Source organism: Nansenia antarctica (assembly GCF_963989245.1).
Source record: "Nansenia antarctica genome assembly, chromosome: 12".
NCBI lineage: Eukaryota > Metazoa > Chordata > Actinopteri > Argentiniformes > Microstomatidae > Nansenia > Nansenia antarctica.
This window is the reverse complement of record NC_137682.1, coordinates 13,759,025-13,786,524: the sequence shown is the minus strand read 5'-3', so window position 1 is coordinate 13,786,524 and position 27,500 is coordinate 13,759,025. Positions and strand designations below refer to the sequence as shown.

The window sequence follows — 27,500 nt, the reverse complement described above, 5'->3', positions numbered from 1 at the left end:
CTGTCTCACTAGAACCCAGGTTAAGTTTGTAAAAACCTAGAAACAAAAGGGCAAACAATGCTGTAATCATTGCTAGTTTCAATAGAACTGTATCGTATAAGAACCTAGAACCAAGCCAATTCATATCTGCATTCAAACAGTCTCACGCATATCCTAATAGTCTCACGTTCATCATCAATTGTTAGCCAAACACCAAATGACTGTGTTCTCTAGTGCAGTCTCACCAGAACCCAAGAGAACTCTCACTAGAACCAAGGTATATCTCCTAGTAACCTGGAATCAAGCCAAATGTGAGACTCCAGACCTGAGGCTCAGAGAGGCACTGCAGAGTTCACTGTTGCTCTCTGGGGTAACAGTCAGCTCTCCCCCTTACCTGGCCACTTGCCAATGTGTGTGTGTGTGTGTGTGTGTGTGTGTGTGTGTGTGTGTGTGTACCTGGGTAGTTGCCAGTCTTGGTAGTGGATCAATGAAGTGAGGAGAAGTGAGACAGGAGAGTTTCCTATGGCTCAGTCTGAGCACAACCTATCTATAACACATGCACGCACACACACGTGCACACACATACACACACACACACGTGCACACACATACACACACACACACGCGCACACACATACACACACACGCACACACACGTGCACACACATACACACACACACGCACACACACGCGCACACACATACACATACACACACACGCACACACACATACACACACTAGCACACACACACACACACACACAGACACACACACACATACACACACTAGCACACACACACATACACAGACACACACACAGACACACACAGGACTCAACCTATCGACTAGAAGCTATCTCTCCCTGATTTATAGTCCTCTGAGAGATTCAAGTACAAGACAGTTTTCAATGGTACTCTCATATTTGAGAGTACACACACACACACACACACACACACACACACACACACACACACACACACACACACACACACACACACACACACACACACACACACACACACCCCTGTGAGAGGCTGTAGTCAGATTAATGAGTACCTCTATGGCTCATGTCTAATTCATAAGGAGGCAGTGGATGGAATTCGTAAGCGTAGAGATCCTCTGGGAACCTTCATCACAAGAAACCTTTTTTTTCTAACTCCACCAATAAGCACAGCACAGAAATCCTACACGCCTCTGCATGTCTGGTCAGAAGGTTTACTGCAGAGTTCAAGGTGTCAAAAGGCCTTTTCACACATAGTTCACTGTAAATTACACGGAATCCCAACCTGGGCCCACCAGAAATTAACGCTGTTCACACATAAATGCCCTGAGATGACCGTGTTGTGTCTTTTCACACGTCAATGGCATTCCCGGGTTTGCACAAGCTATATATTAGATACATTTAATATATATATGCCATATATCATACCTCCGTTTTATATGGATTTATCATCATATTTTTCAAATTCATTTAACAGCGAGACTTACCATCACCAAGTTCGCTTGCCAACTAAAGCACTTGATTACTGTTGATATAAACATACTATAATAATCCAAAAGCACAGTATGGAAGAACTTGGTGATGGTAAACATAATACGAGTTAACTCAATTAGACGTATTGCTACTAACAATAATCAGACGGAACAGCGCACACTGTATTGTGGGAGTGACTGGAAATGCCACTGGTGCGCACTGCGTAAACATATCACAAATGTGCATTTGATAAGTAATCTAGCTAAGTAAGTAATCTAGCTATCTATGATTGGAAATGAAGTAGTATATCCAGTTGTGTATATATTCAACACTACTTTGGCTGATGTGATGTGGGTTAACGAGGCAACTCCATAACATTAGCGGAGCAAATCAAAAGTACAAAGTGAGAAACTACTCGCTGTGATTGTTCCACGTCTTGCGTCATAAATACGTAACCCTTTACCTGCCGAACCAGGCAATGTTCAGGCTTGGAATCACACAAGGTAGTGACCACAGGGTAATTGTCTAAGCAAATTTCCCTGTAAATCTTCTTCACACATGCCCTGGGAAAGCTCTTATGTGTGAAAGGGCTTCAATACAGCATCACATACAGTAGACATTGAACAACTCCTTGGCTAGTCATCAAAAAGCATAAGAGATGATCAATTCAACGGTGTTTATACAACGGGTTGATGAAAACAATCTTTGTTCAAAGACGTGATTTAATAACGATAATCTCACACTTAAATCACCTATTATGATATTCCTACACCATAGTAGATGGTGGGTATTAGGTTTATCACGTTCCATTAACAACATTTGTATTACTATATTTCTCAGTGCATGTCAGAAACCGCCACAATCTATCACAAAATAAATACGTAAAACATTGTTTTCTTGTCACTTTTTTCCGATTGTGTTTGTGTAACCAACACAATGTGCTTTTCTAAAAAAACCTGTGATTTATTGCCAATATTGTCACTTAGTAGGGGTTTAACATCACCATTCGCAGTGCTTAACAAATCCCCCTATTGTACCCATGAAAATATTATGAATAATAGGTCACGACCAATGTTATGTAATCATATGAAGCCACTCCCTCTCTTCTCTGCTATTTGAACTTTTCAGCTCCAATTATCTGTGTTTGCCTATCTTGTGTGTGTGAGTGTGTATGTACGTATGTGTGTGTCTATGTGTGTGTGTACCTGTTGAAAATTCCAATCTACAGCTCTCATGTCAGTCACTTACTAATTATCTTTAAGCGTATTTCGAGGAGAGAGAAACCACTCTCCGTAAAATAAGCTTTGGTTCAGGAGACTGGGTCTTAACAGAAAAGCATTGAAGAGCATGGAGAGGAGAGAGAACAGGAGAGAAGAGAGGAGACAAGGCAAGAGAAGAGAGGGGGAGGAAGGTGAATAGGTGAGACAAGACAACAACCAAAAATAAGTGCCAAAGGTTCTTTTCTCTGTTCTTGCCTTTCATCAGAGTGACACCGCTAACCTCAATAACAGCAGTAAAGGCCAGGAGGGATATTAAACCATTAAAAAAGTTGATAAACTATATAAACACATATCCACGTTGTCCCTGTTTATGAAGGCTAGCATGAGAGATCAGGTCAAAGTGATGCTTAAGCCTGAAGGTCTCAAACTACTCGTATGATAACTTGAGGGAACATATTACATTTCACCACTACAAGTTATTTAATATAAGCTATATATTGCTAATAAGCAAACACTGTATGATGCCTGCTATGAAAGATAACATCTACAGTATGTATCTCAAATGGGAGTGTTTTTCTATACCCTGATGTTCCTTGCCTACTGTAGTACAGAGCTAAACATTCCTTATACACACATAAACTTAAATATTTGCAATGTGATATAAGATAAAAAACGTTTTCAATACAATCAAATACATACCGAACCGAAATTTGGTGTGCCATTACACCCGTAAAAACTAAAATACATTTCATTAACGCGTGCGCGCACACACACACACACACACACACACACACACACACCGTCATGACTCAGTATCTACTTGATTAAATAGGACGTGTAATTATCCCCCATCTTACATTTCCTCAACGTCAATGACCAATGTCAATGTGTGTGTGGGTGTGTGTCTGTCTAACATTAACATCGATGATGAAACCCTTCCATTATCTGCCCACTGCACTGTCCATCTCTGTCACAACCTATTATTAGTGTTTGTAAAGCATGGGTAGAACAGTAATTATTGTGTGTGTGTGTGTGTGTGTGTGTGTGTGTGTGTGTGTGTATTTGTGTATGTGTGTATGTGTGTGTGGTTGTCAAGCATGAGTATAACGCTTATTACTCTTGATTTGTTTTAATGTGGCAATTGGCTATGCTTGGATGGCCATTCTGCTGAAAACAAAACAGGATGATATATCATTTAACACTAGTCACCCCAACAGAGGTCCACTGGCACAATGTGACCATTTTATATAACATAACTGTCATTGTGAAACCCATATCCCCTTCCTTCCCTGATGTTTCATACAGTAAATGTCTGTTTTTAACACAACAGTGTTATTACAATGTATAAATCACACCTTCATTACTATCACACCTCTTGATATGAGTATATGAGTATATATGTTATGGTACATGTGGGAAAATGGTTTATGTCGGCATTTCCCGGAACATGCCAGCATAAACCGTCGACTTGGTACATGGGTGCCACTGCTGTGTGCTGGTAGGCAAACTGGTAGTAGTCGCTCTATGAGTAGAGGGCTGCAAGGGAATTTTCCTGGCTGCACAGTGTAACACGGTTTTTCACCTTTGCCTGCTTTTGTGATCATGTGAAGCCCATTAAGTCACATCTTGTGAGAAATGCGCTATACAAATAGAAATAGATTTGATTTGATTCAATGTACCAGGCAAAAAAAAAAAAAGATCTCTGTGGTGACGATTACAGCTGGGCCTTATGTGAAGTACTAGATGGTAAATGCATTTGTAGATGATGCCGAAGGAATCCAAAAGGAGTTAGAGATCCTCATTTAGTGTTTTAGTGTGCAGAGCTCGATTTATTCTATTCACCAAGCTTTGCTATCGGGTACCAATTAAGGGCAAGCCAGAGGCTAAACTGTCTCCTGGAAACAGAGGCACCTCAACGCTGAGATGGAAACCAGTTTCTTACTCTTTGAAAAAGTTGAGTTGGAGCGTTATCAAATAAATGTTTCAGTTATTTTTTCCAGGACGGCACACAGGGGAGTGTTGCCTTCACATGCACGCTCTCAACTCACCCAGCCACCCACCCACTCAGGCTCTCAACCCACCCAGCCACCAATGTTACAGACTTGTATGTTTTGTGTTATGTCCTATGTCTGTTTTTGTTTTGCTTCTGTCCGTCTCCCCCTAGGTGAAGTGATGTGGATGTGGTTCCTCCCCTCTTGGTCGTTGGGTCCTGTCCATCATCGTTGTCCATCAGCCCTCACCTGTGTCCAATCATTTACCAGTCCCTGTCATCCAATCATCTACCAGCCCCTGTCCTCCAATCATCTACCAGCCCCTGTGGTCCGATCATCTACCAGCCCCTGTCATCCAATCATCTACCAGCCCCTGTCGTCCAATCATCTACAAGCCCCTGTCCTCCAATCCTAGAAGATCTGTCTCCTACTTAATGTGTGTCATGCGTAGCAAGAGAAGGACATTTTTTTGGTTGTTGTTTGATTCACTTTTGTCTTTTGTTTGAGTCTGTTCGCGGAAGTCGTTTCTTTTGTTCCTAGTTGATTGTTGGTTTAGTGTGTGTTGATGGACCCTGGTTTTCTCTTTTCCTCGCCACAGGAGAAGGGCTAGGTAAGATACCCTGGGGTATACATTTGCATAGTTGTTATGTGGCATAGGTAGGTCAGGGGTGTAGGGAAGAATAGGGCTGACTTTGTTGTTTTGTGACACCGTTCGCATGGTCCTTCTCCCTCCCTTCTCCTACCCTTGGGTAATCCCCGGTTGTTTTATTGTGTTATTTAATTCCCCCCGGTTTATTGTTGTTGTGATATAGCTATTTGTAAATAGTACTCACGTACTATTTGGCAGTTAGTCGTTGCACTACACCCATGGTTTCAATTGGTTTTCCATCTACTGACAGTTGGTATAGGCAGGAGGTTGCACTCTCCCTCCCTAGTGGCTAACATCTCAGTGAGAGAGTAACAACCCACCCACCCACACTCTCAACCCACCGAGCCACCCACCGACCCATGCTATCAACCAACCCACCCAGCCACCCAGCCACCCACACTCTCAACCCAGCCACCCACCCACCCACCCAGCCACCCACCTACCCACGCTCGCCACCCACCCACCCACGCTCGCCACCCACCCCGCTCTCAACCCACCCAGCCACCTAGGTTTGACACTATTTGAGAGACTGATCAGGAAAATGACTAATTAATAATGAGGAAGAACAGAGCCCAATATATTACTTGATTCATGTCAATCAATCAAAACAAAACAACAATAGCGTTCTGAACACCTTGTGCATCTGGCCGACTGCTATTAAATCACTGTTCCTGCAATTGTAATGAAATTATCGTATGCCAGAAATAACCCCCAAAACAGACCATGGATGTATACCATTATGAATGAGAATGTCTATGAAAGGCGGACATTCAGCCTGCCGTATGCCTTCTTCAAGGCATTGGAAGGCATTGGAAGGCATTGAGCACTGAACACTGAGTTTTTGCATTCCCACCTGGTCACACACGTGGCCCCTGGCCATAGCATAGATTACTTTGTCTTGCTATGACCGATGGATAGATGTAAATGTACATGTAAATGTAAGTAACACACAGCACAATAACATCCCCCAGACAGATGTGGTGGAATTCAAAATGAATAACCAAATACACTTTTAAAGTTTATTTGAGCTATAATCACCCGGCTATAATTTGATGAGACTTTTTACTAACCCATTTTGTATTCAGCTCATAATGTTTCCCGTAAATCCCATGTATTGTGTTTACTAGGCTGAGTGGTCCATTAACGAGAAAAAAAAGACTCATCACAAATTCAGCCCACTCGTTAATTAGTTTTGAAAGTTTCATGCTATGGAAATCTGCCTACTGAAAAACCACCCACTGTGTGTGTGTGTGCGTTTGTTATGTTATGTCAGTTCTGCTGACATATCGGTAATGGACCTGGAATTCTGTCTGCCTATCACTCTCTCTCTCTTTCTATCTCCATCATTGCAAAGTTATAAAGTTCAATTAAAGAAAGATTAACCAAGGAGTAAGAAAGGGGGGATGAGAAAGGAGCAGAGGAGGAGAACGATGGGAAAAGACTAAGACGAGAGAAGAGAGAGAGGAGGCAGAAAGGAGGAGAAGGAGGAGTAGGATGAAAACGATGGAAAAAGAACATTGTTCCATTTGATTCTATTTTCAGAACTTTCATTGTGCTGGCAGATGTGTGTGTGTGTGTGTGTGTGTGTGTGTGTGTGTGAGTGTGTGTGTGTGTGTGGGGGGGTGCTGGGTACTCTCTCCTCATTTAAAGACCTGTGAAGAAGATTGAGTCTGATAGTGACCGCCGGTGTATGGATCCGGGGGATGGACGGATGGAGAGATACTGAGGATGAGCGCATCTGATGAAGCTATCAGCACCCACACTATCTTTCTCACTTACTGTGATGCCACACACACACACACACACACACACACGGTTAGATCCGGATATCATCTTCTAACAGACGGACAGCGGTGTCTGGCATCATTAACCTGGCATCTCTGTAACTCAGACAGATTGTGTGGGTGCTGATAGTGTGTGTGTGTGTGTGTGTGTGTGTGTGTGTGTGTGTGTGTGTGTCTGTTTCTAAACCTTCTACAGCCCTGAGCAAACTGAGCCACTTCCTTCTCTGTGACCCCTGGGGTATGAGGTGATAAGAGAGATAATTTATCACTTAGGGACTCTTATCCTGCTCAAGACATACACACTCACACACACATCCACCTCCACACACACGCACACTCACACACACATCCACCTCCACACACACCCACCTCCACACACACACACACCAACATCCACCCACGCACGCACACGCACACACACACATCCACCTCCACACACACGCACACCCACGCACACATGCACACCTCCACACACACACGCACACCAACATCCACCCATGCACGCACACGCACACCCACACATCCACCTCCACACAAACACACACACACACACACACACACACATATATAAAAACACTTTCCCCTTCTCCAAACCAAAACGTTGCAAATGTATTGAGATTCCAAAGCAGTATACCAAACACTGGCAATCCATGAGTCTGCATGTTGAAAAGAAAGTAGAGTATCACTTAGGGACACTTATCCTTATCCTTTGTAGTGCAGATTTACAAAAGCACTCTCAGGACATGGAGCAGAACTTAGGCCAAGTGTGTGTGTGTGTGTCTGTGTGTCTGTATCTGTGTGTGTGTGTGTGTGTGTGTGTGTGTGTGTGTGTGTGTGTGTGTGTGCGTGCATGTAGGTCGTCAAGTAACTCCAACATGTGTAGGATTTAAGAGACGGTCTCATGTCATTCTCTTACGGCGGTACATTTCTTCACCAGTGCTTCTTACATATTCAACTCACACAGATAAACTACGGCCGTTACGGTGCGGTCTGAATTACAAGGAGGAGTGTATTATCTTCTCCTCTCATCTTCTCTCCTCTCAAATGTATTTTTATTAAATAACAGGGGTTCAGTCAGAACATTTATTGCCTGAAAATGGTAATACATAGTCGTGGCATATTCGGAAGCGTCCTCTCTTTAGAGCTCCCGGCCCGAATTAACGACCCCCAACTGCAGGGAGGCGATAAGTTAACAGACCACCCATAGAGAGCCCCCCTATAGGGACAACCCACAAAGCTAGCTCTCATAGTCAGTACAACCCCGCAATATGTCGACGCTATCGGAGCAGCGTTGACTTGGCTGCTTCTGAGCCTCGTCCCCTGAACATGTGACTGTGTGTAGCTGTTCCGTTGACTTAGAGTGCCCTCACTGAACACACGCTACCTTCATTTATGATATGGTCTTTTAGAAGCAACACCTACTGTAGGAACCATATAAAGATCATCTGATCATCAGGATCAGACAGCATTTCTTACAAGGAAGATACAGTACCGGTATATACGGAGATAATATTAGACTCCTAGAAAAAATAGAAACACTACGAGAATGCAGGGAAACCAGGTATAATATTTATAGACAATTTTGAGAAAGGATTATATCTAGAATAAGCGTCCTTAAGCGTCCTTGGGTTGTTTGAAAGGCGCTATAGAAATTAAAGTTATTCTTATTCTTATTCTTATTATTATTATGTTGACATCATTGGTATGCGGTAACCAGGGGTATAATTCAAGGCGAGAGAGATGTTGGCCATGTTTTTGGTTTCGAAAATTCAAAGGGTTGACACATTATATAACCCTTACCCAAATGTAATGATGTCGTTCACACTGTAAAGCACTTTCTGACAAACTGTATTTGTAAAAAGTGCTATATAAATATACCGGTACTCAGAGTAAGTACTGTAAATTGATGGATTTTTGGGGGGTCTAAACATTTCTAGACAGCAAACCCAGAAGTGGTCCTTTAACAATGAGTGGGTGAGTAATAGGGTGCTTTCCAGGTTTACAAAGAAATTACGGCCTCCAAATGTATGTTGGCGAATCGCCATTCCCATAGATGAAGTGGGTTTAACCAGTGCTAAATGCTTGAACCTTGGTTCAACACTCTTGTTTACTTGGCTACATGTCACTCATTTTAGCTTTAACTTATTGTGCATGGTCTGGCATATAGAAATCTGCTGCTTTGTGTTATTAATTTATACATGCCTGGACTTTTTCTACTTTGGAGAATCTCTCATAAGATGAGTAAAAGACATGTATAATAATCCTGTATCACCATACCTGTTTGTTATGGCCATTGCAATGTTAGCTATTCAAATCAGATCCATTAGATGATGGCATTAGGGCATGGGTCGGCTGTGGCGCAGGAGGTAGAGCCGCCGTTTAATGATCGCAAGGTTGGCAGATCAGCGGTTCGAGCGCCAGCTGGCCACATGTCGAAGTGTCCTTGGGCAAGACACTGAACCCCAAATAGCTCCCAGTGAGCAGGCCAGCACCTTGCATGGTAGCTTGCCCACCATTGGTGTGTGAGTGTGTGTGTGAATGTGTGTGTGAATGTGTGTGTGAATGTGTGTGTGAATGGGTGAACGAGAGGCCAGTGTAAAGTGTGTTGGATAAAGGCGCTATATACTGTAAGTCAAAATCATGTTTTCTACAAAAGTCCACAATCTCCATTTATTCAGATTGGGTGTCTGAAAGATACAAACTTTGAGTGATCTTCCAATTAAATAGACATTTTAATGATCTTCATACTATCAATATTGATTAAAAAACGGTGCAAAACAGATATGATCTTGAAACCGTGGAGAGGGAAAGACCTGTCCATTTACAAAACACAATTATGCTGATGAACTCATGTTTTTGCAGTTCACATATTTTATTCATGGCTCTACGACTCCCTGAGAACTCTGTTTCAAGTTATGTGAGCAAAGCATATTCCATTTAATTGGAATGGACAACCAATGTAGCCTATTATTATTTTATTTTATTTTTTTACATAAGTGCGGGGGGTTCAAGCTGTTAAATAATAAGGGATTAAAGTAGGAGTGTGCTATACAGAGGTCAAAAACACTTATCATTATTTTTGTATTATTAAGTCTCAGTTTTTTTGCATTCCATTTGATCTCAACATGAAAGGACAAACATATAATGTCAGATAGGGCCTTGAACAGTCAGCCTTGTGCAGACTACCATGAGGAAACAGAAGCAATAGATCATCTCCATGGGTAGTGTCCATGCTGCTTTTGGAGTCAGTTCCAGGGTGGTGGTTAGGTCATAATATATGTGTGCAGATGGACCTGTCAGGGGATCTGACAAACCAAGGCCAATCAAGACCTCTGTAAAGGCCAGTTCAGACCAAAGACCCGCGACGAGACAAGACCCCTTTAGAACGTTGCAGAGAAAAACTTGGCAACCACTTAGTAGTAAAATGAATATCTTCCTTTCATTTCCTCCAATGAAGTGAGGGTTGGACACGATGCGAGCACTGCTATCTGACAAAACGTAAAATCCATCAGCTGATTTAAAAGCTGTTTAAAAGCACATTTCACTTAGAACCTGATCAAAAGCCATATACAGACAGTGTGGGAGGGCTATGGTTTCTGCATCCATGCGAGCATCTGTTCATGCTCCTGGTGTAGCAGGTAAAATGACTGTCTGGTATGCTTGTTGCTATGCACATGCTACATCTCGGGCTTGCAGCTGCTGCAGTAAGAAGAGCACGTCAAGGAACTAGTTACCTCCTAAGTGGTAGGTTGCGCCCGTCCTGATGGTGATGGGTGTGTTGGTGCGGACCGCCGACGCTTCGTCTCCGTCTATCGTCAGCATGGCGTAGTTCTCCTTGGAGACCAGACGCACCGCGTGCCACTGGCCGTCGTTGAGGCCCGTACCTGAGGATAAAGACAGTTATACAACAGTTAGTTCCGACCAAGTCATTTGATTGGACAAGAGGCATTCCATGAGTGCTGATGTACAGTATAACAGCACTGGGACTTTTAACTTTTAACTTTAATGTATCACTCTGCCGCACAGATGTTCTACTAAACGACCGTTAATTAGACGACATGTTTGTGTTCAGGTTACTAGGCAACAGTCCATTTGAAGTTCAGTTGCGGAACATTTTTAAAATTATTTTTATGATTAATTTAATTATTTATCTGTTGTCGCTTATTACTGTTAACTAATAAATCACGCTGTAGAACTGTTGTATAAAAGCAATATCACACTCGAGGTTGTGCTGTTATACTGAATATCAGCACGGCTGTGATCGTCTTCGGTACTCGGCCTGCGACCTCGTACCTACGACCGAATCACAGCTGTGCTGATATTCAGTATAACACACTCCCTCTCGTGTGATATTGCTTAAATATGATATGGGTTAACTTTATTTATTTATTTATTTTTCTCTGAGTGGGGCAGTCCCACTCATATTTTTCTTTTTATTGGACCGATACAGTGAAGACAGACAGGAAAGTAAGGAGAAGAAGGGAGGGAGGGCATGGGCCGGATTTGAACCCAATGCCGACATGGGCATATGTGTGCACTGTAGACCGCAGTGCTAGACCACTGGACCACCCCAGGGCCACGATATGGCTTAACTTGGTTTCTTGGTTTGACATACATATTGTATGTCACATTTGATAAAACAGTTGAACAATTCTACGCTCTTGAGTCTTGAGAACAAGGTTTTTCTTCCAAACAAAGAAGTTGTTTTCCCTCACTACTGTGGCAGTGGTTGTGGGTTCTTTTGATTGAAAGAATGTGAGCAGAAGCATTTTACTGCATTTTGGATTTAATTCATTGATTCATGACATCATCCTTGATAAATACAGGGTGAAAAAATAAGCCAGAGAGAACAGTGAAAGACAAATAGAGCAGTGAGAACCTCCATCACTATTACAGCTGGTGATGGGGATGGGTGTAATTTCAGTAATGGGGTGTAGTATAACTCTATAACCTATAATATCATAGGCTATAATAACCTGTCCCCTGGCAAGGTGAAGGCTCATAGACCACTGAAATAGGCCATCATGTGAACACATAACATGTGATTGTGTCAGGTATAAACAGCTGATCTGCCACCTGACAGACAGCTAGCACTGACCTGAGAGTGTCCTGCCTGAACTAAGCTCGCTCTATTTCAGTGAGATTGTTGAGCCTGGTGGTTTGAACACAAACTGGGGGGAGATACAGGATATTAGAAGAAAACATAAAATAGAATGCACACACCCCTCCCTCAATCATGTGTCTATCATTTCCCATGCAGCCCTCCAATTTGTCTAACAAATGAAGAACATTAGTATTTTGTGTTCAAAGCGCAGACTAAATAGAACGTTGCTCTATTTTTCACCTTCGCGTTCGTTTCAACTTCACGCACTGGTCTGATCTGAATGTAGTGGTTATTTCCAAGGTAACCCAATGTACAAATCTCATCTTTGAGCAACGGAGTTGTCGCAGATAACACAGCCTCAAATGCGCACATGTGGAATGAACACATGCATGTTTTGGTTGGGTTGTGTCATATTTGTGTCTCATTGAAAAAACATGCATTTTTTTTATTTCAAATGTCTTGGGAAATACATTGATATCTGGCCACGGCACCAAGGAGGACCCCCGATTGAAAAACCCTGCAATACCTAATAACACATTCTATCCTCTCTCTCTCTCCCTCTCAATCATTTTAATTTTCTCATTCTCTCCTCTTCTCCACCCCCCTAATCACTCAATCCTTTCATTCAATGTCTGTGTCGGCTTCATTGAGAGATGAGTCTCTTCCCACTTTAAATCAAAGAGAGAGAGAGAGAGAAAGAGAGAGAGAGAGAGAGAGAGAGAGAGAGAGAGAGAGAGAGAGAGAGAGAGAGAGAGAGAGAGAGAGAGAGGGGAGGCTCATCTGGGGTCTCCTGACACCCATACCTCTATCCTCCATATTTGTTCCACTCCATCTCTCTCTGTCTCCTTACCTCCCTTTTATAAATCAGAGGAGACTCCATCTCATCTATAGGGACCTCTCGACACCACCTGACAACCATCTGTCACAGACATGTGACACACACACACACACACACACACACAAACTCCTCCTCCCCCTCTCTCTTTCTTTTAAAATAAATCTGTCCTTCTCTCCTCTCTCTCACTTCCTCTTTAGAACTTTCAATATCATCCCTTCTTCTTTCTCCACCCTTTCATTCTATTGTTCATTATATCTCCTTCTCCTGTCCCCTTCTTTCTCCCTCTCACCTCTTTTCACACTTCATGTCTAAGGCCGCTGGATATCTGCTTCATTAACTGTGAGAGAACTCAGGGATCTCTCTCTCTCTCTCTCTCCCCCTGCCTCCCTCCCTCCCTCCCTCCCTGACTGACAAGCCAGCCTGTGAAGCCCTGTGAGAGGCTGTTCATTAGTAATATTCAGTATGACGGCTACAGTGACCAGAGACAGCATCAGAACAGAGGAAATCATCCCCCTCTCTCTCTCCCTTTCTCTCTCTCTCTTTCTCTCTCTCTCTCTCTCTCTCTCTCTCTCTCTCTCTCTCTCTCTCTCTCTCTCTCTCTCTCTCTCTCTCTTTTATCCCTGCTTCTGAGGGATGTTTGGGAAGGGGACATTACATCGAGAGCTAAGCAGGAGAGACAATCACACTCCCAGCTCCCTCTCCTCTATCCATCACTTTACACTGAAAGCCGAGCGCTCAAACACACACGCACGCATGCACACACGCGCGCGCGCACGCACGCACGCACGCACGCACGCACGCACGCACGCACGCACACACACACACACACACACACACACACACACACACACACGCACACACACACACCTTCCACTGTACTTCTGTGCTTGCTGTTCTCTGTTCTTTTCCCTGCACCATTTCTTGTCTGACCAGGACCTTTCGATAGTGAGCACAGCAGAGCTATAGAGTTCATGGTACGGTCATGTAGGAATCAATCTCCGTCTCCCATAAATATGGAGACGGAACAACATATACATTGATCCAACACATCCATACTGGAGCTTCTCAGCTGTCTGGCAATAACAAAGATACTGAGAGAAAAGCACAAATAAAACCAGAAGTATCCATAGCTTCCCAGCTACTAAAAGTCAAAGTTGACATCCAGGTTGCAAGGCTGCAGGGATAGCAACAAGCACCAAGTAGAATATTTAACGTCTACCAATCAGGTCACAGACAGGTCACGGAGCTACAGTATACATGATTAACACTAGAACAGCCATGCCTTTTTTATCTACTAAAAGAGCCACCTCTTACCTACACACAACCACTAGTTGGCCGCTTCACTTCAGAAAAACGCAACATAGCTTTATAATAGCTTATCCTGATGTGATTTTGAAAATGTAAGGATACTGGGTGGTAGAACGCACATATCTAGGAAAAGTCATGAAAGGAGGGTCCTGAAACTTGATCAAGTGCAAAGATACTGTTCTAGCGTTAATGAACTCTTCTTGGATTAAGACAGAAGCAGCTAATGCAACATGGACTGGCCTGAGGTTGCACAGGAAACTTACTGCTCTTTGTTGACAATTCTGTATGTAACACGTACCAAAATGCTGCCATAGACGGGGACATGCTAATCTTTACTGTTAAAGCAAGGCTACAGGTTAGCCAACTTAGTATAACCTTGCACTCTGGTATCCTGCTAGTCATGAGCCTTTTTGTATTATACAGTTAGAATGATTACAAGGTATTTTCTAATATATATATATATATCTGAACTTTACATGGAGGAAGCCTTTTTGACAAAACTGAAAGTTTTCAAATGTGTATGTGTGTGTGTGTGTGCGTGTGTGTAGTCAGGATGCTGTGCCAGGATGCGCTAATGCTCAGTGTTTCGTGCTGCGAGCCCTTTCACTTTGTTGACTTCTTCCCAGCATGCATTTGGGGTATAGTCTTGACAGGGGGTCTCCTCTAATTAATCATCATCACCAGGGTGACTGTGTCTGTACGTGTATGTGTGTATGTGTGTGTGTGTTTGTCTGTCACCGTGGTGATTGCGGTGACCAGGGTAACCATGACGGTCGAAATGGCGGCATGCACAGCGGCCGTGACCTGGAACACAGCGTGGCGTTAATTACATGACACACACAAACACACGCACACATACACGCACATGCAGACACACACACACACACACACACACACACACACACACACACACACACCCCATCCATGCTGTGACCAGGTATAGAAGAGGACGATGATGAAGAGGAGTGCTCCTCAGTGCCACTTCACTGATAATTACTTCTCCGAGAGACAGAAGCACAGAAGAGATATTCCTGATGTGTTCTATCCTCAGTTGCTCAGTTACCCCATGCGCCTTTCTCCCCTCCATTGCCTCTTGAGCGTAATGGAAAATAGGTGTGTGTAACACTGTGTCACTTCATCTATATTCTACTAATGGCTTTGGGTGATGGGGTTTATCAGTTTCACACTGAGGTAGAGTGATAGAGTGCTACTGAAGGTGTGCGCACACACACACCCTACCCCCACACACACACACCCACACCCACACCCACACACACACACACACACACCCACACCCACACACAAGCGAGAGCCGCAGCAGTTCCGCCATGCACTGAGTGCTTGTGCTGCTGAGGTAGAGGTAGCCAGTGTAAGCATTAGAGTGATTCCCCAAATCAGACAGTGTTTAACTCTGAAGACGACCGGTTCACGGGCGAATCTAGAGAGTTGCCAACATAGTCTCCAAATGATTCCATTCTGCGGGATTGTTTCTGCAGACCAAGGAAATACGATCTGGGGGATCATATTTTCTGGCTATACCAGCATTTGACCACCTGTTTTGATGTAAGATACGTAAGAGTTACATGAATTATGACTTTATTAGGCATTATTAGGCATTAACTTCAACTGGTTAAGTTAACTTTGAGTGGTTAGCTTAGGTTAAGTTGTCAGGGGAGGGCATTAGCAAATATTAGCATTAGCAAACAATAATTACAAGGGTATAGTTTCTGCCTCTGCCACCCTGACAACTCTCTATGCAACAATCTGCCTTCCCGTGCCATTATAGCTAGATAATATGACCACACAGATCGTATTCTTTGATCTGCAGAAACAATCCCCGCCACATAATAATTTGGAGATTTGCTGTGTGTTGTGAAGCCGATTGCAAGCGAGTTGAGTTGTTTCTTTATTGGAATAACAACCATCCTCGTTGTAAAACGTTTTTCCGCTAGAATGTATTGAACTTTAATTGCAGCCACCTTAAGACAATGAGTGCTCCTAGTATTGAGTGACTGGAGTGACTAAGATAGTGTGTGCTCTCGAGGGCGCTTTGAATTGGCGACATGCCGTCAAGTAGAATTGAAAGGGAATACTGACACCTCATTCATCCTGATCATGTAGCCAACCAGCCAGCCTTCTCTGAATTTAGCCCCTGCCCATCACAACCTCTCACTGCTCTCTCCATCTGCCCGTCTCTCTCTCTCTCTCTCTCTCTCTCTCTCTCTCTCTCTCTCTCTCTCTCTCTCTGATAATGTCATAACATCCACGTATTGGTTAATACTTATAATAATTACAGATCCAATTAAATATGATTCTCGATTAAACTACAACATTTGAGAAGTTGTTTTGCAAAAACAGATACCTTGCTTTGTAGTTTATTTTCATTTCTCTTTTAGATTAGATTAGATTCAACCTTGTTGTCATTGAGAAGTACTAAGACAAGGAAACGCAGATGCATTTCATGATCATCGCCCCAGACCGAGGGCGATTGATGGTACATTTTCTGTGACTTGCGTACGTACAGTTTCTATGCATACGCATGGATCACAGTGTGTGTAGCCTAGAGGTGCGCACATTTTTTATAAATCCCAAAATTGCGGGAACATTTGCTTACGCACCTTTTGGGGTGTACGTAAGCTTTATAAATGAGGCCCCTGACCTGATCAAAAACATTTCACAATTCCAAGGTACAATAATAATACAATTTCTTGCGAAGATATGGTGCTGGCACGTTTCTAATCCTTTTTCTAGCATTTCTAGTCAAAATGTGCTATATAAATAAAGTTAGATAAATAAAGTTGTGGTAAATGAGTCATAGATGGGTCTTCCAGCATGACAATGACCCAAAACATACGGCCAATGCAACAAAGGAGTGGCTGAAGAAGATGCACATTGAGGTCATGGAGTGGCCTAGCCAGTATCCAGACTTTTATCCTCTAGAAAATCTGTGGAGGGAGCTGAAGCTTCGAGTTGCCAAGCGACAGCCTCGAAACCTTAAGGATTTGGAGAGGATCTGCAAAGAGGACAGGCATATGAGAACAATGTAGAGAAGCCGGAGAATGAGAATGCAGTTAATAGAATGTTGTGTCTGGATATGGACCATTCATTCATTGTGTTCATTGCTCAATGTGACCAAGGTCAGATCAATAGTGGGGTCAAGAACATTTGATAATTATGTTTCTTTAAGGTCCAGCACAAGCCACTGAACTGTCCACCATGGGGGCCAGAGTGACAGCCAGGTGAGAGGATCTGAGTGTCACTAAGACTGAACTGCAGCTCCAGAAGAACAAGGTGGAGGAGATAGAGAGAGAGAATGCAGGTGATGTCATAGATTCATATCACAAAAATGTGTCTGGTCTACTTATGTCTCCCCTCAGGATAAGGGCTCTCAGTGATAGTTTACAAAACCACAGGACATTCAGTGGCTTCCTGCTCTTTTGTACTATGAGGGGAACACTGTACATGCCGTCATGAACTCATCTTGATGTGAGATATTATGGACTTAAAGCTCTCAAGGTTTCTCTCTACAGTAACTAATGAATAATCATGATCAACAAAAGCCAGACCATTCTCTTTTATCTCATTGGCATTCTACCAGATGTGATCCTGATGAACCTGCAGGCTTTTGGAGATGTGACATTGAAAGGGTGTACAGAACTTGGTTTAATTGAATTGAACTTAATTCAAATTTAATTGTATTACATGAAAGAGGGCAATGGAAGGCTACAAGGAAGGACATGAGAAGAGGAGGGTATGACATCAACAACACTAGAGCAGCCGTGCCTTTTTTACCTACTATAAGAGCCCCTCTTTACAATGGTAAGCTGCTATTTACACACACTGACCACTAGTTGTCCGCTTGTAAATTAGCCTGCCTCCTACACATAAAAAAAGCAAAATAGCTTTATAATAGCTTATCCTGATGAGATTTTGAGAATGTAAGGATACTGGGTGGTAGAACACACATATCTAGGAAAAGTCATGAAAGGAGGGTCCTGAAATGTTATTGAGTGCAAAGACATAAAACGTGTTTTACTCACTGGGTCAAATGACCCCACCCATGGCTGTTCTAATGTTAAACGTACAGGTTATTGGATGTTTAATTAGCATTTCATTATTTATTAAAGTATTTCTCGGGAACACAGCCTACAACCCAACTACAGGTACTGACCACACGAATGTGACCATATTGAATCCAGCTACAGTCTTACATCATTACTATAAGAGAGGAGTCTACTACTTCAGATTCACTGCCATGGAGTACCGTAGTTCACTATGAATGGATGTAAGCCTATAGCTTCAACACCAGATGAGTCATGAATAATAGAGAATACAGCAATGGCGAGAGTGGCACATATACATATTTAATGCATTAGCTCTCGAGCTGGAGAAGGGGGATGTGGGTCTACGTACATGCATCTCCCCACAGGCTGGTGGCTCTATGATAATGTACATCAGTGTTCCTCAACCTTTTATCAGTCACGGCACCCTTTAAAGTATGCAAAAGCTCAAGTCACACCAGTCTATAATGTATTAAAAAACGTACTATGCATCCCTCTGACAGCCAATGCACGCACGCACGCACGCACGCACGCACACACGTGCACACACGTAAATGTGACTCAATCAATGGGAGACCTTGTGGTCCTCTGTGGCTCATAGGGGTGCAACGGTTCTCGTTTTTTTTACAGACTGTTCGGTTCGCGTTCCATGGTTCAATACACTAATGAACCGTGGCGGTTTTCGGTTTATCCTGTGTTTCATTCAAAGTCGGGTGTTTGTTCATGGCGAGCGGAGTTGAGAACATGGTAACAGTTTGAGGAAGCCCTGGTTTGCTACAAATCTGCGTTGTGTGGTCATTCATTCTGGTTTTGGTATTGAATACAGCGATGAGGGAATGAAAACAGTGAACAGAAACGCGTGTCACAGAAATGCTTCACGCGTGTCCTATATGCGCTTAAAAGGTGCATAAAGGGTATATGGGATACGGCTCTCATAGCTAAAGTGCATTTTTACTTTAATTTCTTCCTCTCCTATTATATACTAGTCCTCAAGCCTAAGAGGCACTTTTTTTGTGACGCCAGCTGGTGAAACCATAAACCACTCGCGTGAAACCGCTATATGTATACTTTGTGGAATGGATTCAGTTATTGTTTGAGGCTAACGGTAAGTGATACATGGCTTGTAAACATAGTTTAATTTTAGGACGTTTTCAAAAGCAAGGACTGTGTGATCATCTAATTATGTGTAGTTATGTGTTTTTAGCATGTTGATACTGTATATATTGGAGAAAAAGAAACACGTACCGAAACCGAACCGTGACCCAAAAACCGAGGTTCATACCGAACCGTGGGCCAACTGAACCGTTGCACCCCTAGTGGCTCAGTAGGTAGAGCATGGCGCTAACAACGCTTAGGTTGTAGGTTCGATTCCCGCTGGGACCATATATACTGAAATGAATGCACTCACTGCAATGTAAGTCGCTTTGGATAAAAGCGTCAGCTAAATGGCATATATTATATATATGATATGATTACATATAGAAACATGTGCCTGGGATGATGCACACAGCCGTCCTACTCTGGCAGGGATGGATAAGAGGCAGACACGGAGCTCCTGGTCCACAGGCCTCATTCTCTCCCTGTACCCCCTGTACTCCCTGCGGCTGTGGTGCAGGAGGTAGAGCTGCCGACTAACGATCGCAAGGTTGGCAGATCGGCGGTTCGAGCCCCAGCTGGCCACATGTCAAAGTGTCCTTGGGCAAGTCACTGAACCCCAAATCGCTCCCAGTGAGCGGGCTGGCGCCTTGCATGGTAGCTTGCAGCCATTGGTGTGTGAATGTGTGTGTGAATGGGTGAATGAGAGGCCGTTGTAAAGCGCTTTGGATAAAGGTGCTATATACTGTAAGTGCAGTCCATTTTACTTGTTCTTGATGTAAGTTAGGCTCGAAAAGCTCAGTTCACACAAATACGTCGTAGAGAAGGGTATCAGAATTGCGACTTGAAACTGTCGGGTACTCCTTCTCCAATGATGGTCCAAAGCCTGTCCAAAAGCCATGTCTTGAAATGTCATTTTTGATGTGCAATCTTCCCTGATCTCTGCAGTGGCAATTCTTTTGAGCTTTCCAGTGCACATGAACACTGAAGTTCAGTGAAGTGAAGAACAGTGAAGTTGACAGACCTAGTCAATCTGTGAAAAAGACACTGAGAGACGAGGTCAGAAAGGCTGCTGCTTCTGCTGCAAAAGGGAAGCATCTCAAGACTGTCCTGTTCCACAAAGGAGCGCCAGAGTGTGAGTTTAGATCTGAAGCCACGCAGTTTGTCAGCCGAGGTGAGAAGACTTTCTTCTTTGTCTTGCATTTTAGGGTTCAGTTCATTGAGATGCCTCAAAATGTTGGCCAAGTATGTGAATTTCACACACCATCGTGCATCTGCAATCAACTCCACATACTATATGTGGCAGCTGCTGGTGAAAAGTGCATCCAGTAGGCACATTTTTCTGTTTTTCAGTCACATGTGCTTAAACTACAGATTGTAAGCTTTCAAATGATGTGTCATACATTGAAATCGGAAACAAATTGAAGACGACATGAGTATTTGAATGTTGCTACCCCTGAAATCACAATCCAGAGAAAAAGCTGTTTAAAGATGTGGTAGTTTTTCACACCTTCACACAGCCAGGTAATGGGCGGTAACAATAGCTGGTTAACCCCACCCCCAACCACTCCCCCTCAAGATTGACAGAATTCTCTCCTATGAGGAACTTTTCTTTTAATTCGTACAGTCGGTCCAAAACCTTCCCCCATGAAAGCCAGCGGACGACAACCAATCATGTGACCACTGACCACATAGACCCAAAACTTTCTTCTTTCTTTTCTTTTTTTAATTATGTAATGTTTTCTTGAGTGTAAAGTGTGATGTTTTTATTTCCTGTAGTTCTGTTTTATGTGATTTTATGTCATGTCCTGTAAATCTGTTTTAAAACTGAGGCCGTATTTCCCCTGTGGATTTACCTGCCCGGGGACTGCTGATGTAATTTAGCTACCCAGCTAATTCAGGGAGAGTCAATGACTGTCCATTGTCCCTTTTAAATAAACGAAAAGAAGAAAAATGCCGGTGACTGTGTCAGTCTAGGCGAGGCAGAGAGGATCAGTGGGTATTTTAAGTCCAGACACTCGTAAGCCCATGCCGCAGGTTCAAAACTGTCTCCTTCTGTACCCTGCTATGCCTCCAGATATCCCTCTGGCTTCTGACACTGTGTGTGTGTGTGTGTGTGTGTGTGTGTGTGTGTGTGTGTGTGTGTGTGTGTGTGTCTGTATCTCACCATTGATTTCTGAAGCCATCTTTGCCTGGAGGGACACTGGCACAGATAAAACGCAGGGAGTGACTGATCAGATTTAGCCCCAGCAGACAATGAGAGAGAGGGAGAGAGGGAGAGTAGAAAGCCTTTCCCTTGGCTGGGCTTGAACCTGTTACTCTTAAGTCCATAATGGCTGGAGCACATTGTTTACTGAGGGAGAATAAAACACCACCAACAAAGGCTTTCCAACACAAAAAGAGCTTTGTTAATGCTCTCTGTAAACAACAACAGCTGTGTATATTTCTGTATGTGTGTGTGTGTGTGCAAGTTCTCTTTATAGTGCAAAATTGTATTTAATTTCCCCCAATTGTCAATCCTAGTCACCTTTTTGTATCTGGCTGAAAATGTATTGTCATATACGGGCTTAGTGTTTCTGTATTACCTTTGCCTATATTTTTGCAATAGATTTCGACACATCAGACAGTTAAAAGGATAGTTCACCCAAGTTACAAAATCACATACAGCATTTGATTAGTGTAATGATAATGATGTAGATTGTTAAGTAGAAAATCCAAATGGGTGAGGAATAAAGGAACGTTGAATTAAGACAATTCTGATCTGGGCTCACACAACTGCCTGCACACACATCTGTGGTCAAACACTGAATGAGCAAGGAACAGAGGAATAGTACTATCTTTTTAGATGGTGGTCAAAAGTTGGCCATAAAACCACTGGCATGCACTGGCCTGGGATCCTCATGATTTTCCTTGGGAATCAAGCCAGTTAAGATAAACAGGATAATAAAAAATGCATTAGGAAGAATTTTCACCCTAACAGTTAGCTGTTGTGCCCAGATAAACAGAACCAAAGTGTTGATTGAAGTGTGTCCTTGACTTATTTCAGGGCACAACATACTAAATACACTGTGACGTGTTCTATAATTTCCAGGTGTATGTCGCTGCCCCCTAATTAGCATATAATAATACTAATTTAATCAATTAAATGTGTCATAAACCCTTACATGGGCTGTTTAAGAGATTTAAGGTGGATAGAGCTTTCAATTCAAGGTGTGTTGCTAGCTCCTTACAACTGCACCAGCTGTAAACTCACTGGCATTACAGTTTAGCTAAAGTGAAGCTGAAAAACCCATGAGCTGAACTGTGAACACTGTGATTTGCTTAAGGTCAGACAAAAAGTCTTCATTTGAGCTGCGGTGCAGCATCTGCAGTTTGGAATGCGATAGCTGTTACCTCAAAAATAGAGTGAACTTCGGGAGTGGATTTCTCCAGATCAGTGTTCAGTAATGCTCTGACTGGCTCTTTCTTCAATGGCTCCCTCATTATTGAGAGTTGAGACACACATGGTTAGGGTCAGTGTTAGTCATCAGGACTCAACATTATGTTTAGAGACACAAGCGACTAAAACCAACTGATATTCTGTAAGTATCTACTGTAGAAGGCCCATTAAAGTGACTTAGATGTCTGTAACAAATCATTTCTGGGTAAAAAAAAAACCATTTTGATTGTTTACAATTCAAATGTAAAAGAAAAAGAAAATGTGTATGTCTGCTCATCACAATTTGTCATGCAATTGAAAAAAGATGATTTGGGATATTTTCATTTGTACTGTATCTCTGTCATGTGTAGTGTTATTCTGATCTATGATATTTGCATATCCACACAAACGTGACTGAAAAGGCTTGGTTTTCTATCTCATTATCATATTCCCAATGTTAAAATCAGTTTGGGTATGATCATTTAGGCTACATACCACTATGATGCCACGCGTTCTGCCCTCCACTCTTCTCTCTCCTTCTCTTTCTCCCACCGGCTCTCTCCATCCTATGCCCCTTCTCCCTCCCCCTCTCTCTTGCTCTCTCCCCTCCACTGTTCTCCTCTGTACCCATCCTAGGTCGTCTATTACATATTGATCCTGCAATTGAATTATATAAATGCATTTTCCCTTCTACAAATTTATGGAACCCTGTGGCTCTTATGAATTTTCCTTCTCTGCCTACGTACGTAATATTTGGCCCACTGAGGCGATTTGAGAGCTTTGCAGTTCACCATCCGCATAAAGCCGATAATATCATCATTTTACACACACACACACACACACACACACACCACAATCACACACACACACACACACACACACACACACACAAACAAAAGAGAGATAATATAACATTATAATCATGGGAGGCTGTAGTGTTTTTCCTTATCTTGTGTGCCTTGAGGCCTTCCATTATTGTAATGTTTTCCTTTTCGATATTGTCAGAAATTATGTGTGTGTGTGTGTGTGTGTGTGTGTGTGTGTGTGTGTGTAAATAAATATTATATTATGAGATTTTGACAGAGAGAGACAGTAGAAAGGAAGGAATAGTGATGAGGTGAAGGTGTGACAGCTGAAAGCTTTACTTGACTTGCCCACGTAAAAACACCCACGATGCATTTCACCAACACATCTTCCCCCGGACAGAAATAACACTGACAGAAAGTCAGTCATCATGACTGTGTCAGCCTTTTGGCAATGTCACACACACTCACACTCACACTCTCTCTCTCTCACACTCGCACTCACACTCTCTCTCCCTCTCTCACACTCACACTCTCTCTCTCTCTCTCTCACACACACACACACACACACACACACACACACACACACACACACACACACACACACACACACACATACACACATACACACACACACTAAATCGGTGTTACAACCAATACTGTTTGTTTTACAAACCTTTGACAGATGCGTATGCCTATATGCCAACAGATTCCCCCACACATCCAGCATGTCAGTTCAATATTCTGAACACCATCTGACATGCACAAAGTAGCATTTACCATGTGTCAAGTCAACAACTCTGGAGTGGGAATAACTGTAAAACAATTATAATAATAAAAAAAAAAGTAAATATGACTCCAGCCTGACTGATCTAAAGGGTGTATGTGTTTGTTTGTGTATTTATTTTGGAGTGCGTATGCCTCTGTGTTTGTGTGTGTGTGTGTGTGTGTGTGTGTGTGTGTGTGTGTGTGTGTGTGTGTGTGTGTGTGTTGTAAGCAAGCGAAGCCATATTCTCTCTGTGAGGGTGGAAAATCAAGCTGGCTTTCCCATCAGTCCGTATGGGTGTGTAATTGAACAAGCAGCAGACACAACCATGACAAGCTCCTACACGGATGATCTCCTCCTTTAGACAAGCATGGCATATATCAACACACAAACAACAGACGAGAGAGAGGACGAGAAAGAGGGCACAAACAGCATGGTAAGTAATTGCATGAAGTGCTGCATGTCCTTCTAACACTTGCGTTTATATTTGGCTCTCCAGCAAGCCAAGTTTTTTTGGGCAGTCTGGAAAAACATATTCTCACACTTTGGTTCACAATCGTCTAATTAGAGAACATCTGAAGAAAGATGTATTGCTCTCTAGACGATATCATCAAAATGTATTGCCGGGTTTCCATAGAGACAACCTTGATGTATCAAGAGCCTGATTACCACTAATTAGTTATCAGGGAAGAAGGTCATCACAGGGTAGCAGCTACTAAACACAAACACGCATAAATAGGCACAAACACACACACAAAGACACACACACAGAAACAAACACACACACACACACACACACACACACACACACACACACACAAGTGGAAGGTCATCATCGTGGATCAGTTAATATATGGGATGACTAATCAGGTTACTGTCCAGAGCTGCCAGGATGTAGCTCCGTAGGCTAGCATATCTGTAGCACACAGGCCTCAAGCTTCCCTCTCTCTCTCTCCATCTCTACTAGGGCTGCACGATTAATCGATTTTAAATCGAAATCGCAATTTGAAATGATGGAATTATCAAAATGCAACGCCTGCGATTTGGGATACGTTATACAGCACGTCAGATTCAATGTTTTTTTTCTTGTGTGTCAGTCATCCACACCAATCGGAAGTGCTGTGCTCCACGTGTACCAGCCATTGTTCACCAATCAGAAGTGGCCCAAGGTATCTACGCATACGCCCAACAACAACACTGCACGTGAAACGCCCACGTGTGAATCTGTGAAGACGTTTCAGTACCTAGCAACATTCATGGTGTGGATAAATGGCTTCAGCAGAGCCAGAAGCAACGTTGGACAATTTAGTCCCGAAGAAAAGCAGCACTTCTGTTGTTTGGACGTTTTTCGGGTTTAGGACGACAGATGTGCAACAAAAGCAGGTGTTGTGCACGACCTGTCGTGGAACAGTCGCTACATCCCTAGGGAATCCTACACAGGGAATCCTGTGTTTTGTTGTTGTTAGGGACGGCATAGCAAGCCACATTACACTTGAGAAACCAGTGCTGTTATATTATTAATCGTCTTAGAAACATCTTAGCAAGAGGCACTTCAACAATTATCATAATGTTTATTATGCATGAAGGAAGTATACTGATGAAAAACGTATACATGCCATATCTTGGATGCAGACGTAATTGGAGAGGAGACATTTCTATTATTTTACAGTACTGTCTCAATTATGTACCTGTGTACCTGAATACGCGGTTCCATGTGGCCAGAGGTTCTTTTGCCAATTAACATGTAAATGGAATATTCCAGTTGCTACAGCGCATATAAACACCTTAATCGGAATATGGTGTGCATGTAAACGTAGTCAATGACTTGAAAGTTGTGTCTAAGACTTGTTGAGAGGAACAAAATGATAGTTGTTTAAAAAAAACATAAATAAATATGTTGTTCCAATTCATATCTTTTACGTTCTCATTAGAATTAGAGCAGTTAATAGTTTGATGGTATAGAATAGAATAGAATAGAATAGACTTTATTGTCGTTGTACAGTTGCCTATACAATGAAATTGTAGTGGCTCTTCCGAAGGTGCAAAAAAAACACAAAACATATTCACATATTCACAAACATATACACATATAAGATAAACATTTATGAACATGTCTTATGTCTACTGTTCAGTGTTCTGATGGTCCATGGGTAGAAACTGTTGGACAGCCTGTTTGTTCTAGCCTTTATGGTCCTGTACCTCACTCCAGAGCGCATCAGGCTGAACAGGTGGTGACCAGGGTGGAGGTGGTCTTTAAGAATCCTTCCTGCTCTGGAGAGGCACCGAGAGCGTGCCACGTCATCCAGGGAGGGCAGGGGAGAGCCGATTATTTTTTGCGCTGACTTCACCACTCTCTGCAGTCTCTTTTTGTCCACTACTTTGCAGCCAGCGTACCATGCTGTGATGGAGAATGTCAGCACACTCTCAATGATGGAGTGGTAGAAGGTTACCAGCAGCTTCTCCTCCACCCTGTTTCTTTTGAGAACTCTCAGGAAATGGAGTCTGTGTGTGGTAATGCTCTGAAATTAGCCCATGATAGACAGATTCATCCAATCACCTTTCATGTATTTTTGAAAGTGCATGCCCTTTTCCAAACAGCTTCCAATGGAGCTTTCCTAGATGGTTGTGTGAAACAAACCATCTGAGTCAGGTTAGTAATGCTCCATCACATGTTTTAAATGTATTACATGGTGAATCTTAAAATGAAGCTTGACTTTAAAGCAACCCAACAGAAGTTTCATGTAAGTTTAGTTCTTTCACTCGTAGCTCCCAAGTCCCCCCCACACGTACAAACAAATACGATACGATACATACAACCTTTCTAGCCGGAGATATGGCCGCACTTTACAATAAACTTCCGTTGGGTCGCCTAAAAAAAATGTAATCGCTAATTAAATCGCAATCGCAATATCTGTCAGAAAAATCGCAATTAGATATTTTCCCCAAATCGTGCAGCGTCTCTCACTCTATTCTCTCTAGAGAGAGAGAGTTTGGGTCAAAATCACAGGTT

The 27,500-nt window shown here is 42.8% G+C and overlaps 1 protein-coding gene across 1 annotated transcript in view; it reads right to left on the bottom strand.

Moving 5' to 3' along the window:
- Nucleotides 1-27,500, bottom strand: part of LOC308168879 (contactin-associated protein-like 2) — a gene marked incomplete at both ends in the record, with an annotated part of 347,443 nt that overhangs the window by 117,919 nt on the left and 202,024 nt on the right. Inside the window, 1 exon segment of the mRNA XM_080543522.1 lies at nucleotides 10,832-10,981. Within this exon segment, the coding sequence (XP_080399648.1) occupies nucleotides 10,832-10,981 (150 nt within the window).